We start from the raw sequence: 15,806 nt of genomic DNA, 5'->3' as shown, positions 1-15,806 counted from the left end.
CCAAGTACACAGCACAGAGAAGCCTCCATCCCACTGGTTTTGCTCTGAGCCTCCCCCTCTGAAGAACACAGCACAGAGAAGCCCCCATCCCATTAGTTTGCTCTGAGCCTCCTCCCCCAAGTACACAGCACAGAGAAGCCTCCATCCCACTGGTTTTGCTCTGAGCCTCCCCCTCCGAAGAACACAGAACAGAGAAGCCCCCAATCCCATTGGTTTTGCTCTGAGCCTCCTCCCCCAAGTACACAGAACAGAGAAGCCTCCATCCCATTGGTTTCGCTCTGAGCCTCCCCCTCCGAAGAACACAGAACAGAGAAGCCCCCATCCCATTAGTTTTGCTCTGAGCCTCCTCCCCCAAGTACACAGAACAGAGAAGCCTTCATCCCATTGGTTTCGCTCTGAGCCTCCCCCTCCGAAGAACACAGCACAGAGAAGCCCCCATCCCATTAGTTTTGCTCTGAGCCTCCTCCCAAGTACACAGCACAGAGAAGCCTCCATCCCACTGGTTTTGCTCTGAGCCTCCCCCTCTGAAGAACACAGCACAGAGAAGCCCCCATCCCATTAGTTTGCTCTGAGCCTCCTCCCCCAAGTACACAGCACAGAGAAGCCTCCATCCCACTGGTTTTGCTCTGAGCCTCCCCCTCCGAAGAACACAGAACAGAGAAGCCCCCAATCCCATTGGTTTTGCTCTGAGCCTCCTCCCCCAAGTACACAGAACAGAGAAGCCTCCATCCCATTGGTTTCGCTCTGAGCCTCCCCCTCTGAAGAACACAGAACAGAGAAGCCCCCATCCCATTAGTTTTGCTCTGAGCCTCCTCCCAAGTACACAGCACAGAGAAGCCTCCATCCCACTGGTTTTGCTCTGAGCCTCCCCCTCTGAAGAACACAGCACAGAGAAGCCCCCATCCCATTAGTTTTGCTCTGAGCCTCCTCCCCCAAGTACACAGCACAGAGAAGCCTCCATCCCACTGGTTTTGCTCTGAGCCTCCCCCTCCGAAGAACACAGAACAGAGAAGCCCCCAATCCCATTGGTTTCGCTCTGAGCCTCCCCCTCCCAAGTACACAGCACAGAGAAGCCTCCATCCCACTGGTTTAGCTCTGAGCCTCCCCCTCTGAAAAACACATAACAGAGAAGCCCCCAATCCCATTCACTCTCAGCCTCCCCCTCCCAAGTACACAGCACAGAGAAGCCCCCAATCTCATTGGTTTCGCTCTCAGCCTCCCCCTCCCAAGTACACAGCACAGAGAAGCCTCCATCCCACTGGTTTTGCTCTGAGCCTCCCCCTCCGGAGTACACAGCACAGAGAAGCCCCCATCCCATTAGTTTCGCTGAGCCTCCCCCTCCCAAGTACACAGCACAGAGAAGACCCCATCCCACTGGTTTTGCTCTGAGCCTCCACATCCGAAGAACACAGCACAGAGAAGCCCCCATCCCATTAGTTTTGCTCTGAGATTCCCCCTCCGGAGAACACAGCACAGAGAAGCCCCCATCCCATTAGTTTTGCTTTGAGCCTCCTCCCCCAAGTACACAGCACAGAGAAGCCCCCCATCCCATTGGTTTCGCTGAGCCTCCCCCTCCCAAGTACACAGCACAGAGAAGACCCCATCCCACTGGTTTTGCTCTGAGCCTCCACATCCGAAGAACACAGCACAGAGAAGCCTCCTTCCCATTAGTTTTGCTTTGAGCCTCCTCCCCCAAGTACACAGCACAGAGAAGCCCACCATCCCATTGGTTTCGCTGAGCCTCCCCCTCCCAAGTACATAGCACAGAGAAGACCCCATCCCACTGGTTTTGCTCTGAGCCTCCACATCCGAAGAACACAGCACAGAGAAGCTCCCATCCCATTGGTTCGCTCTGAGCCTCCCCCTCCCAAGTACACAAAGAAAGTGACGTACATCTGTACTTATCCTCCAGATGCGCTTTACACAATGAGATGATACCGGTTTTGAAAGAGAGGACCCGGATCCTTCCTGTTCGGCCCCTGCAATCGATACAGAGAAAAAAAACCCAAAATAAATATTGTGTTACTGTGAGACAGACTGACAATCCACTGCAAAGCAAGGCCTGTTAATAGCAAGCCAGCGTCATTGCAACTCTCTTTCCTATTGCACTTTATTACGGCTGTCAACTCCTGCCGCCATGACTCTATATAACCAGCTGCTTTGTTGGCTTCTGTTCCCGACCCCTGCTACCCTCACAGAGAGAGGCTGAATATTAAATGGGAAAGTGAGGCAGGGCCAGGCGGTTTTCTCCTGAGGATCACAGACTGAGGGCTGCTAATTCTGCACTGCACTGACGAGGCATTCTAGCTAGGAGCACTGCAGAGATGAAGCCTCAACTGCTGCCTGCTGGGACTTGAATAGTGGCTCGGAGAGTGAAATAAGATGCCTTTTTCTAATGTCATCAGTGAGGCACAGGGACCTGCAGTTCTCTAGCCATATTCATAACTACTCTGGGCCCGATAGTCGGTACTATGTAGCTGGCTAGGATTGCCTCCTGACCAGCTAAATAATGTGTGGGTGCAGTGGTTAGAGCTAGAGCCTCGGCGCCCTGAGATGGTGGGTTCAAGTCCCGCACTGCTCCTTGTGACCCTGGGCAAGTCACTTAATCCCCCCATTGCCCCAGGTATGTTATTCAGCTACTCAAACATTATTCCCTGTCTGTCCCAGGGGGCTCACACTCTATCTAATGTACCTGGGGGCTTTAACCACTGCACCACACTCTCCCCTATAGACAGGGACTTATTTTGTACCTGGGACAATGGAGGATTAAGTGACTTACCCAAGGTCACAAGGAGAAGTGCTGGCAGGGCTGGATTAATGAATAGGCCCAAGAGGCACGTGCCTAGGGCCCAAAGTTGTCAAGGGGGCCCGCTGAGGAAACAAACAGGACTCCGATTTTTTTTTTTTTTTTCCTTTTGGCAGCGCCGGGCCCTACACCCTGGGAAAGATTGGCAGTGCCGTCCCCCCCGAAAGATCAGTAACGCCGGACCCCCCCTGAAAGATAGGCAGCACCGGGCCCCCCCCCCCCCCCCCGAAAGATCGGCAGCACCGAAGATTGGGAGTGCCGGCCCCCCAGAAAGATCGGCAGTGCCGGGCCCCCCGGAAAGATCAGGAGCGCTGGGCCCCCCTGGTAAGATCGGTAGCGTCGGGCCCCCCCGAAAGATCAGCAGCACCTTAGATCGGGAGTGCCAGCCCTCCTGGGAAAGATTGTCAGCTCCAGGCCCCCCCTGAGAGATTGGCAGCGCCGGGGCCCCCCCCACCGAAAGATCGGGAGCGCCGCCCCTCCCGGAAAGATCAGGAGTGCCAGCTCCCCCGGAAAGATTGGCAGCGCCCCGCCCCACCGCAGCAAGTTCCTTCCTGCAAGTGGTGCTCAGCCAATAGCTTTCCCTCTGACGCAATTTCCTGTTTCCGCCTGGGCAGACAGCTGCACCGCTTGCAAGTTGCAACGGAAGGGTTGCTGACTTGCTGCTGCCGCGTTGCCGGGCCCGGGTCTGTTTTCATTTGAACTGAACAACCTCCCCCCATCAGTAAGAAGGTGAGACTGCAAGTTTTGTGCTCACGCGATTCCTGTCACTGCCCAGCCCCAGGGAGAGGGATGTCAGCCAGCCAACCACATGTAAGGGCCATTAGTGCAGTAGAGGAGGGAGTTGTGATAGGCAAAGAAGAGGCACTGGCTGGCTGGACTTGAGAGGATCTTGAGGAGGGAGTTGATACGTTGGGGGGGGGGGGAGAAGTGGAAGGGTTTGATAAATGATGATGCTGATCACCAAAGTGACCGGTTTGGGTGGGGGAGGCAATTACCCTCAGTTCCCATGTAAGAAGGGATGCCTATCTGAAGATGAAGAAGATACAGCCTGCTGTTGGGCCCAGGAGAGAGGGTCTCACCCAAATTTCTGCCCTAAGAGAGAAGGCTAGGAGTAAGACTGCATTAATGTCCTGGGTTCTAAGGTCTACCTACAGCTATAGGGGTGGAGAGACCCTAATTACCATAAATTGTCTAGCTCTTAGCTCTCCAGCTTTTTTATTTTTGTGTGGTTTGTGGTAAAATGGTGCATGAATACCTTTTTGCATTTTTAACAATTAGTGATAGATAAGGCAGGCAGGGGGTAGTAAAAGGAGAAGCAGAGAGTGACTTGTGCCATTTGCTGAGATTAAAAACTTCTAGCAACGAAGCCTTTCCATAACTCAGCTTTGTTTTCGACACTGGCTCTGGTATGGTAACCTTTGTTGTTTGGTTTGAATTTTAAAATAAAAGAAATGAATAAGAAAATGGGCAAATACATGGGGCGGGGGCGGGGTAGGGGGCCCAGTGTACTTGCGTGCCTAGGGGCACCTCTGGGTGTTGAGACAACAGCTCTGCCACTAGGCCACTCCTGACTTCCTGATTTGGAGACTTAGATGGGGTGGGGGGGGCTCTTCAGCTTGGAGAGGAGGCGGCTCAGGGGCGATATGATAAAGGCCTATAAAATAATGAGTGGAGTGGAAAGGGTAGATGTGAATCCAAAAATACTAGGACTAGGGGACATGCGATGTAGATTTAAAACAGATCGGAGAAAATATTTCTTCACACAATGTGTAATTAAACTCTGGAATTCATTGCCGGAGAATGTGGTGAAATCAGTTAGCTTAGCGGGGTTTAATAAACCATACTATACATTTTCTTCTGCACAGCAATTTTCCACTAGGATTCACTGCGGTTTACAACAGATTTAAGATCAGGACATGTACATTGGATGCAGAATTGGGGGAATCAAAGGGTTACAACAAGATTTAGGGACTGTACATGAGGAAGGAGCAGGGGGTAGGCTCCTGGGGTTTGGATAATTTCCTAAAAGAGAAATCCATAAGCCATTATTGAGATGGCTTGGGGAAATCCACTGTTTATTCCTTGGATAAGCAGCATAGAATCTGTTTTACTACTTGGGACCTGGGTTGGCCACTGTTGGAAACAGGATTCTGGGCTTTGTGGACCTTCGGTCTGTCCAAGTATGGCAATTCTTATGTTCTTATGTGAGCCAAGCACAGGACAATCAAGCTATTGTGACATCACTGACGAGGATGGCTCTTAGGCATTGGTGGAATGAGGCATTATGACATCACAATCTCAGCACTGGTATGTTGCTACTCTTTGGGTTTCTGCCAGATACTTGAGACCTGGGTTGGCCACTGTTGGAAATGGGATACTGGGCTTGATGGACCTTTGGTTTGTCTCAGTATGGCAGCTGTTAAGTTCTTATGTGAGCCATTGTGACATCACTGATGAGCTTGGCTCTTAGGCATTGGTGGAATGAGGCATTATGACATCACAATCTCAGCACTGGTATGTTGCTGCTCTTTGATTTTCTGCCAGGTACTTGAGACCTGGGTTGGCCACTGTTGGAAATGGGATACTGGGTTTGATGGATCTTTGGTTTGTCCCAGTATAGCAATTCTTATGTTTTTATGGTAGCATTTCATGGAAGATGGACTGATTAAACGATTTTGATAAGAGGATCTGAGTGTTCCGGAGGGGGAATGGGAAGTGAGAACTCTAGCTAAATAACGCAAGGTGTCATTTTAAGAACAAGCAAGAGACAGTGGAGGTCTCCCAACCCCGATATGTCATAAGTGCGGGATGGGGGTGGGGGAGGGACGCCTTTTGGTCCTGCTCCATAATCCAGCGCTTCTGGAGGTATATAGTCTCTTACATGTCAGGGTTGATTGGTAGAGCCCTGAGGAGTATCCCGGCCCACTTAGTTTTGGATTTTCCGGAGGCTTATGGCCATTTACCTAGGGGAAACCAGGCTCTCTGCAGGAAGATGAGCCTGCTGGCCAAAAAATGTATTCTACAATACTGGACGGTCCAGGACCCTCCGGCGTTTTGGCATCGGAGGAACCAGTTGCATCAGTTGGCTACCTGGGAGGCGAGGTATGCGGGGGGAGTCTCGAAAGCGGAAGTTAGTGTTCCTGGATATATGGAAACCATATCTGCATTCCTTGCATCCAAAGGGACATAGTGAGACATTAAGGTGGGTGTCCTAATACGGGCACTCAGCTGATGATGGGGCGAGAAAGACACAGTGGGGCGGGGTGGAGAGTCCTGGGGGGATGGGGTTCGGGGGGGGGGAAAGGGGGGGTGTTCTGTTGGGTTTTGATACTCTGTAACAATTACAGTCTCTAGGGATGAGTGGGGGGAGGGAGATGGGATGGCTTTCTTCGGGGCTCATAAGAGTCCAGGGCCTCGAGGCGCCATGCAACTGACTCTGGCCTCGCTTGCCCGAGGGCAGAGTTTGCGGGGGGGGGGGGGGGGAGAGGGGGTGTCTGTTGATGCTCATTCTTAAATGTTGATGCCTGTTTTAGTGTTGAAGACAATGACTCATTGTTTGTTGCCGAGAACCCTACTATGCCACTGTTTTGCTTATTCTGTTGTTTGCATCCATAAAATTGTTTGATCCATAAAAACAAGCAAGAGGTAATTCTGTGGGAGATAAGGAGCCAGATTTGAAAGAAGGGGTGGCATGGTCATATTTCCAGTGACCTGTAATTAGGGCTGGACTGATTTTCTTGATATATCGCTTGTACCAACGTATTAAGTGGTTTACAAAGTTACAAACTTCAAGAATACAATACAGTGGCACCTCCGTTTGCGAGTAACGCGCTTTGCGGGTGTTTTGCAAGATGAGCAAAACACTCAGCAAACTTTTGTCTGGCAAACCGAGCACCGCCTCGATAAATGAGCACTTACAGCTGCAGGCAACGTCACTTCAGGGGGATGCCTCTTCCGTCCGCCGGCCAGCCTTCCACACCATGTTGGAGAGCCTCTGAGCCCACGCAGCTGAGCGCCGTCCCACCTGCACGTTGCGTATGATCACGCACAACGTCAATTGTCGACGTTGTGCGTGATGGGTGGGACGGCGCTCAGCTGCGTGGGCTCAGAGGCTCTCCAACATGGTGTGGAATGCTGGCAGGCGGATCGAAGAGGCATCCCCCCGAAGCGGCGCTGCATGGGCTGAGGGGTTCTCTAGCGGTTGGCGGACGGAGGAGGCGTTGCCTCGCGGTGGCGCTACAGCATCTGACAGGTACATACCCCTGGGCCACCCCTCGCCACTTCCTCCCAGTTCCTTGGCACCTTTTGGGTTGTGAAATGAATTCTCAGCGTTGCTATTATGGCCTATGGGGAAAGCTGCTTCGATATACGAGTACTTTGGATTCCGAGCATGCTTCTGGAATGAATTATGCTCATAAACCAATATATCTATAAAGACACCGTATACAATAAAACTCAAAATATAAAACAAGACATTTATAATAAAATTTTGAAAAATCGATGATATTAATAAAATAGAAGACTTCGGTCATTTCAATGAAAGGCTCTTGACAAAATCCATAATGTTGCTCAAATAAAACTGACTTCTGTTGTTTTCAAAATGCACAAACGACAGACCCTCGTAAAACTCAGAAAAACACAGTTGGCCCCACATAGGAGAAAGCTCTTTTTCTTCTTATCTCTAGCTTAATTTGTCTTAATCCAGGTACCAGAAATTGCTCGCCTTGTGAGGATCTTGGAGCCCTTCCTGGCTGATATAATACTCAGGAAACTAGTTTTAGGGCAGCGTTTTGAAATAGATGAAGACATTTCCAACAGAATTCTTCACGACTCCCGAACCCGACGGTCATTTATTGAATCTGGTTTTAAGCGGCTAATTCTATGCAGGTTGCCTAGAATTAGGAGCAGAATGCTGCGTGCTACGACCAAATTCTATATCCGCGCAATTCTCACGATAAAGTACTAGCGTAAGTCAGCGTCTGGTGTGGCTGTCGGTATTCTAGAACTTTAGAGCGTTAAGCTTTGGGCCTGCCTCCTACAAGGCCAACAGCTCCTTTGCAGTTACACGCTATAGAAGGTTACAGGATACTAAGGCCTGGATGCACTAAAGAGACCAATTGGATCGCTGTTGGCCGAGGAGCGATCGATGCGATATCATCTGCACATGGGAAGCAGCCTTGACAGGCAGTATATAAAATCCTAATAAACTTGAAACTTGTTAGGCTTCTTTTTTTTAAATGGCACAGATACTGTGTGTGTTACACACACAATCTGCCCCAGTAAAAAAAAAAAAAAAAAAAGACCCCCCCCCCGTGCTGATGGTCCTTCCCAATGACCCCCCCCATGAATCGGCACCGCAACCCCCCACGGCAGCAAAAAATGGCAGGAGGGATGTCTACTCCCTCCTGTCCTTGACATCCCCCCCCACACCACTGATTCCCCTGAAAAAAATCCCCTCCCCTTCCTCCCAAACAAGGAGGAGGAATGCCCACTCTATTCTGCCACACAGAAAATCCACGCGCCATGCCCTTCTGTATGACAGGCAACCACAAGCTACTGTCCCCCTCCCAAACCACCCCAAAATGCCACCAGATGCCCTCCCCTGTACCTTTTAAAAAAGTTAGAAGCAGGAAGCTCACTCTGAGGCTCCTGCTTCAGGCCTGCCAGTCCTAAACGATGGGACTTCCCCTCCCCAGTGCATCATGTGATAAACGGGTAGGGGAGGACCAAAGGCCCTGATTGGTTCAGACATCTAAGGCTCCTCCCAAGGGGTGGGGCCATAGGCATCTGAGCCAATCATGCCTTAGGTACCTCCCTCTGTATCCAGGATACTGAGGGAGGAGCCGAAAGCCCTAAGAAGCGGCCGCTAATCATGCATCAGAGTCCTTTAGAGAATTGCACCTTTACAGGCTTACATATAAGGCATCTGTCTTGCACCTATGGTGGTGCATAGGGATGCTTACGAATATCCAAGGCCACTTCCAGTGGAAATCACGCCCACGCTGGCCTTGGATGTTGGTAGGTGTGTCTAGATGTCTCCGTAGACATGAGTCATGAGTGGCTGGTAAGACAGCAGTAAGATGTGTACCCTTGTCTAAATTGGGACACCGTATGTAGAATTAGCCCTTGAGAAGCCAGTTGAGGTATAAGCATGCATGGCAGGTACATACATATGTATGCAAGCAGATACATATGTGTTGTAGACAATGAGAAGACAACTGAGGCATGTACATATAAACAGGTGCATACATGTCACATACACTGAGGCATGTACTTGCATAGTGGATACATACGTGTCACAGACATGGAGAAGCCAGTTGAGGCATGCACTTGCATAGTGGATACTTACACGTCACATACATGGAAAAGCCAGTTGAGGCATGCATATACAAGCAGGTACATACATGTTATAGACATTGAGAAGCCAGTTGAGGCATGTACTTGCATAGTGGATACATACGTGTCATAGACATTGAGAAGCCAGTTGAGACACATGTCCACACAGAGTGGAACATTGACCAGATTGTTGTGCTCTTGCTCCAGCCGGTCATAGACGGTGGTCAGGCAGTTGATGATCTGTAGGATGTCCATCAGCTGGTCATTCTGCTTGAGGTTGTGCTGGTCCAAGGCATCACAGGCTGCGGACAGACTGAGCAAATCCACTGCACAGGAAGAGAGATGAGAAGCCTCGTCACTGAACCAAGCGATCCAATCACAGACCATTACCTCCACCCCATAACATCTCTCAATAACCAAAGCAATCCCCTCCCAGTCAGTTTGCTTGCACACTTCTTAAACAAGAATACTTTGCAGCCGCTGGAGGGGAAAGAAGTCCACAGGGGGCAAAACACTCGTGTGGCATAACCATCCAGTGCTTAAACGCAGCACTTTGACAAAAAAAAGAAGAAACTCCCCCCAAACTCTACACAGCTGTTTTCAGAGTAGAAGACCCCCACTGCATGGCCATGTCACATAAAACAAGAAATGCACTCTCACACTGACGATTCAAACGACCGTCTCAAGAGCTGGTCCTCCTCTATCTTCTGGAGCAGAAAATCTGAGATGCTTCACTGCCGAAGCGGAATTAAGAGACGGTGGATTCAGACAGTCCTCTCTCCAGAGAAGCGCATTCGCATTTCAAGACCACAGTTATAGGTATTTTAGCTGTCTGCGTGTAAATCTATTATGGAGATTTATTTATCACCTTCTTGAAGACATTCACCCAAGGTGGTGAACAGCAAAGATAATAGACAATTACAGCAGTAAAAATATTCAAATAATAGTACACAATGCGGCATAGTATAAGTACTTACAGCGTGAACACAATATGCAATAAAACATCTTAAGATGACAGCATGAGGTAGAAGCAAAGGTGGAACATATAGACAGGTGAATTCACGGGCGGACAAGCCCGACACTGCTTAGGGAGATATGTAGGGCTTGCTCGCTGTCGGCGAGGTTCGGATGGGAGGGAAGCATGGGGGTTCGGCTGCAGGGCGGCTGCAGGTGCTCGGGGGGAGGGGTTGTGTGCTCGCTCAAGGGTTCTGCTGCACGAGGGAGGGGAGGGGAGGGGAGGAAAGATGCTGCACATGTGGGGGAGAGAAAGGAAAGAGGAAGAATTGGGGTGAAGGAGAGGAAGGGAGAGAGGATCATGTGCATACCCCGAAAATAAGACCTAGTGCCTTTTTTGGGCCTAAAATTAATAAAAGACACTGTTTTATTTTCGGGGAAACATGGTATCATGACTGGAGGCAACACCGAATCCTTTGCTTTTGTAATCCCATAACTCAATCAATTGTAACCACAAATTCTGCTGTAACGGTTAGGTCTATTACAATTCTTATTGTAAGCTGCGTTGAATCCATGGAGAAAATCTCGGGACTTCCAGTCTAAGAGGACTTGAAGGTCAGACACAGAGTTTTAAATTTAGCCCTGTATTGTACTGGTAGCCACTGGCATGGATTGGTCACATCGCTTACAGCTTTCTGTTGGTCTAGCAGCAGCGTTTTGATTCATCTGGAGTTGGTGCAGCATTACAGAATTCCAGGCTTGATGTTATGGTATACACAACAGTGACAAGACCAAGATGGTCAAATGGATGGAACTCCTCTCATATGAGGAAAGACTAACACGGTTAGGGCTCTTCAGCTTGGAAAAGAGACGGCTGAGGGCAGATATGAAGTCTCCTGAGTGGAGTAGAACAGGTACAAGTGGATCGATTTTTCACTCCGTCAAAAATGACAAAGACTAGGGGACAGTCGATGAAGTTACAGGGAAATACTTTTAAAACCAATAGAAGGAAATATTTTTTCACTCAGAGAATAGTTAAGCTCTGGAACGCGTTGCCAGCGGATAGTGTAGCTGGTTTTAAGAAAGGTTTGGACAAGTTCCTGGAGGAAAAGTCCATAGTCTGCTAATAAGAAAGACATGGGGGAAGCCACTGCTTGCCCTGGATCGGCAGAATGGAATGTTACTACTCCTTGGGTTTTGGCCAGGTACTAGTGACCTGGATTGGCCACCGTGAGAACAGGCTACTGGGTTTGATGGACCTTTGGTCTGACCCAGTAAGGCTATTGCCTTTTCAGTCTATGGAAAGAAGCAGTGTAGTTGTTGAAAATGATACAAGCAGCTCTTGAAGGTGGTTTTGATTTGGGGGATCAGTAAAAGTGCTGAGACCAGCTGTACCCCAAAGTTCCTGACTTTTTATATCATTTCTGTCATTTTAAATTTCGCCAGAATTCTATTGTTTAACGGTCTCCCCCTATGCATTTACTCTTTGATCTTCTCTCTTCTATCTACCAATGAATTTAATTCAATGCTATCTTGTTAAAATATTTATTTCTACTCCCTCTTCTATCTTTATTTTTAATTAATTTATTAATCTCCAGGTACTTTAGTTAGATTGTGAGCCTTCGGGACAGAAAGGGAATTTTTTAAGTACCTTTATTATTTTCTTATTTTTAATTTTAATGTATATTTTCTGTAAACCGCTTAGAACTTAACGGATGTAGCGGTATATAAGAAATAAATTACATTACATTACATTACTTGCGCTCATAGCTCCCCAAAATGATTTTGATGTCAGGTCAGGAACCCACAGCAGCTCAGTTTTACTTGGGTTCAGCTAAAGTTTGGTGTTGTAGCCCATTCTTGAATCGCTGTTAGCCAGGGAAGTTTGGTTCACTCATCCACGTGCATAGAAAATTCAATATCCATCGAGTGAATCAGCTCGGCCAGTGGCATGCTTCTTAGCTCCTGAATAACAAGACTAAAGATTTCCAATCCGGTCCCTCGAAGCACCCAACTAGTCTGCTTTCAGGCAATACGGGGGCAGACAGATGGTCTACTTTGTACTGTTTTCTGCTACCAATAGTGGCCAATCAGAGCACAAGTGCTTTTCAGAATCCCAAACAGCAACAAGGGTTACCAGATGGCCGGGAAACACCAGACTTGTCCTCTTTTTAGAGGACTGTCCAAGTGTCTGGATGGATTTCCAAGAGTTGGCAGTTTGTCCAGGTTTTGGAAATCCTGAGTTCAGGCCACATCGGGGGGGGGGGGGGGGGGGGGGGCTCTGATCCTACATGGATATGACACAGTGATGTTGCACACATGCGTAAGACGTCATTGTGTTGCATCTTCCCATGCTCAGAAGCCCTCCAGACGCAGCCCTGAACTCAGGGAAAACGATGAAGGTTTGGTTGGGAGCTTGACTGGGGGACAGGATGAGGCATGGCCGGGGTGGAATGGAGTGTGACTGGGGATAGAATGTGGCGGGGATGGACCATTTGGGTCTTTATCTGCCGTCATCTACTATGTTATGTTTAGGACAAAATCAGAGCCCACCTGGGAACAGGCCCGCCTCCGCTGTGGAAGATGCAGCTTTATGAAGTTGAATGATATGGAAGTCAGATTGCATTTAGCATCAAGACGTTCAGACTTGAGAGGCTTTGACGTGGAATCGCCTCTAATCACAGCTGGGTCCCAGGAGAGGCTGCTGGTGCAGCTTGGTCACATTTCAGTGCTTGCTACATGGCAATGCCCCTGAGCTCGGCATTAGGGTTTCATTTCCCAGCACTAAACCGAGAATCAGGAACACAATGAACTGGAAATTTCCTGCATGCTTAAATGGGCGGACAAATTATTATCATGATTTGTTCAGTGCATAACAGATGCACCGTGTACGCAATACCTCACACGGGGCTGGCTTAGCATTAGGCAAATTGAGGACTCACTTACATAGGTATATTCGGGGGGGAGAAAACAGCGGGTGAATTCAATGAAAAATTATAGTTCCCATCGTAAACACACAGGAGCATCAGCAAGTGCTGGGCAATTCCCAAGTAGCTCTTTTACCTGAATAAACGATTTTTAGATGACGGCATATGTCTAGTTATACATTTTTACAGGATTTTTCTGGGTGAGGGAGGGGCTGAAACAGTGATCAAGATGATTTAGTTTAAAATCAGAATCTCCGATGGGGGCCCATTAGATACCAACACTGATAGCCACACTTTCCATCCCAGAGGTGGCTGTGGGTTTTTGAATGACTACAACAGCAAAGCACATTGGTGGTCTGTTACTAACACTAGGGGCAAGAGGGCATGTAATGAAGCTACTAAGTAAGAGATTTAAAACAAACAAGAGAAAATATTTCTTCACTCAATATGTAATTAAACTCAGGAATTCAGTGCCAAAGAATGTGGTGAAAGCAGTTAGCTTAGCAGGGTTTAAAAAAGGTTTGGATACTTTCCTAAAACAGAAGTCCACAAGCCATTATTAAGATGGCTTGGGGAAATTCATTGCTTATTTCTAGGATAAGTAGCATAAAATCTATTTTCCTCTTTGGGCTCTTGCCATGTACTTGTGACTTCAGTTGGCCATTGTTGGAAACAGGATTTTGGACTTGATGGACCTGCAGTCTGTTCCAGTTTGGCAATTCTTATGTGAGCCAAGTAGAGGACAATCGAGCCATTGTGACATCACTGATGAGGTTGGCTCTTAGGCATTGGTGGAATGAGGCATTGTGACATCACAATCTCAGCTCTGGGATGTTGCTACTCTTTGGGTTTCTGGTACTCATCCAAGAAAAAACCACTCATACATTTTTGAATCCCCACCAGAGAACTTATCAAAAACCAACTCAAAATAAAAAGTCTTCAACAAGATCTTCATTTTTTTAAACCTCTTTTCTCAAATATAACTGGTCAAACTATTCCATAAAGATGAAGTTAGCGGAGATATAATAAGGGAACGGGACCTATTTACATATCTGGTGGGAATGTTCTGATATCAGACCATTTTGGTTACATGTTACTACTACCATGATCTCTTGGATACAAGATCCAGTTCAGCATTTACCCCAGAGCTGTCTTTTGGGATTGCACAATGCAAGATCAACTCCTTGGCGGACCAAGCTGGTTCGTATGGGTCTTGTGGCTGCTAAATGTCTGATTGCTCGGACATGGAAACGCAGCTTAGCGCCGATAGGAGAGGACTGCATTCTTCAGTTGCGCAAGTTGGCGCAAATGGAATGTCTTGTTGCTAAACATTTTGGCTATTATACACGCCAGCAGTGGGTTTGGAAGAAAATCTTTGTTTTGCTTTGATCCAAATCTGTCTGGGATGAGGGGGTTGTTTGGGGAGGGGGGGAAGTGGAGTTGTCTGGGGGCGCATTGAAGAACACACGGTGTGCTCCTTTTTTGAATTAGTGGGTAGGGAGAGTGGTTCTTGATGTGCTATTGGGGTAGGGGACTGTGTTTTGGTTCTGGGCGTTCTATGATGGGGTGATGTTCCTTTGTTAGTCAGGGGGTAGTGGAGTATCATGCTTTGTCTATTGAGTTGTATTGTGCGTTGTGATTGTATTTTATGAAAACTTCAATAAAAAATTTTCTTAAAAAAAAAGATGAAGTTAGCCAGGCAAAGGCAATGGCTCGTGTACGAACCCAACAAGAAACGGAAATCGGAGGTTTCGTTATCTTGGCTTGAGCGCAAAAGTCTTTTAGGAGTAAAAGGGGTGATTAAACTCTGCAAATGGCAAGGTCAACCAGGGGGGAGAGTGTGGTACAGTGGTTAAAGCTACAGCCTCAGCGCCCTGAGGTTGTGGGTTCAAAGTCACGTTGCCCCTTGTGACCCTGGGCAAGTCACTTAATCCCCCCATTGTCCCAGGTACATTAGATCGATTGTGAGACCACCAGGACAGACAGGGAAAAATACTTTGAGTAGCTGAATAAATTCATGTAAACTGTTTTGAGTTTCCCTTGGAGAACAGTATAGAAATTTGAATAAATAAATAATGTGAAAAGTTTCAGCCTCTGATAACCAGAGCTGGTGTTGTGATGTCACAATGCCTCATTCCACCAATAAGAGCCAACCTCAGCAGTGATGTCACAATGGCTTCATTGTCCTTTACTTGGCTCACTTTTGCTACATTCTGATTTCTAGAGTGGTGCAGTGGTTAAAGCTACAGCTTCAGCAACCTGGGGTTGTGGGTTCAAATCCCACACTGCTCCTTGTGATTTTTTGTTTTTTCAAGTCACTTAATCCCCTCATTGCCCCAGGTACATTAGATAGATGGTGAATCCATCGGGACAGACAGAGAAAAAAGCTTGAGTACCTGAATGAATTCTTGTAAACCGTTCTGAGCTCCCCTGGGAGAATGACATAGAAAATTGAATGAATAAATAACGCCCTATTGTACATTTAGCTGAAGGATTAACTGTGTGATTCGACAAGGCTGTCCACTTCCTAATAGAGATTAGAAGCAGATGCCAATGACTACAAATCTTTCACGATAATCCCAAACAAATATCTTCTCTGTCCACTTTTCTTCCTATGACTGTGCTCACGATGAAAAGGCAAGAAAGCCACTGGGGAGAAAACGACTTTAGACTTGGTTCAGGGAGCCTATAAACCCTTCCACACCCCATTCACAGCACACTTTCACCTCGTAATCTTCTGAGATTGACAGAGCCATATTTGACTGATCAGGATTTTTAAGCTG

General features: G+C 47.9%; 1 protein-coding gene across 13 annotated transcripts in view; it reads right to left on the bottom strand.

The window, feature by feature from the left end:
• Nucleotides 1–15,806, bottom strand: part of DMD (dystrophin) — a 2,510,493-nt gene that overhangs the window by 87,335 nt on the left and 2,407,352 nt on the right. For all 13 annotated transcript variants that reach the window (XM_033949686.1, XM_033949693.1, XM_033949692.1 and 10 more), the window contains 2 exons: nucleotides 9,267–9,468; nucleotides 1,894–1,979 (listed from right to left, as the gene is read on the bottom strand). In XM_033949686.1, the coding sequence (XP_033805577.1) occupies nucleotides 1,894–1,979; nucleotides 9,267–9,468 (288 nt within the window). The remainder of the gene's footprint in view (nucleotides 1–1,893; nucleotides 1,980–9,266; nucleotides 9,469–15,806) is intronic.

The sequence above is a fragment of the Geotrypetes seraphini genome, chromosome 6 (assembly GCF_902459505.1).
Source record: "Geotrypetes seraphini chromosome 6, aGeoSer1.1, whole genome shotgun sequence".
NCBI classification, from domain to species: domain Eukaryota; kingdom Metazoa; phylum Chordata; class Amphibia; order Gymnophiona; family Dermophiidae; genus Geotrypetes; species Geotrypetes seraphini.
Note: the sequence above shows the minus strand (reverse complement) of the source record. Positions and strands in the feature narration are given on the sequence as shown.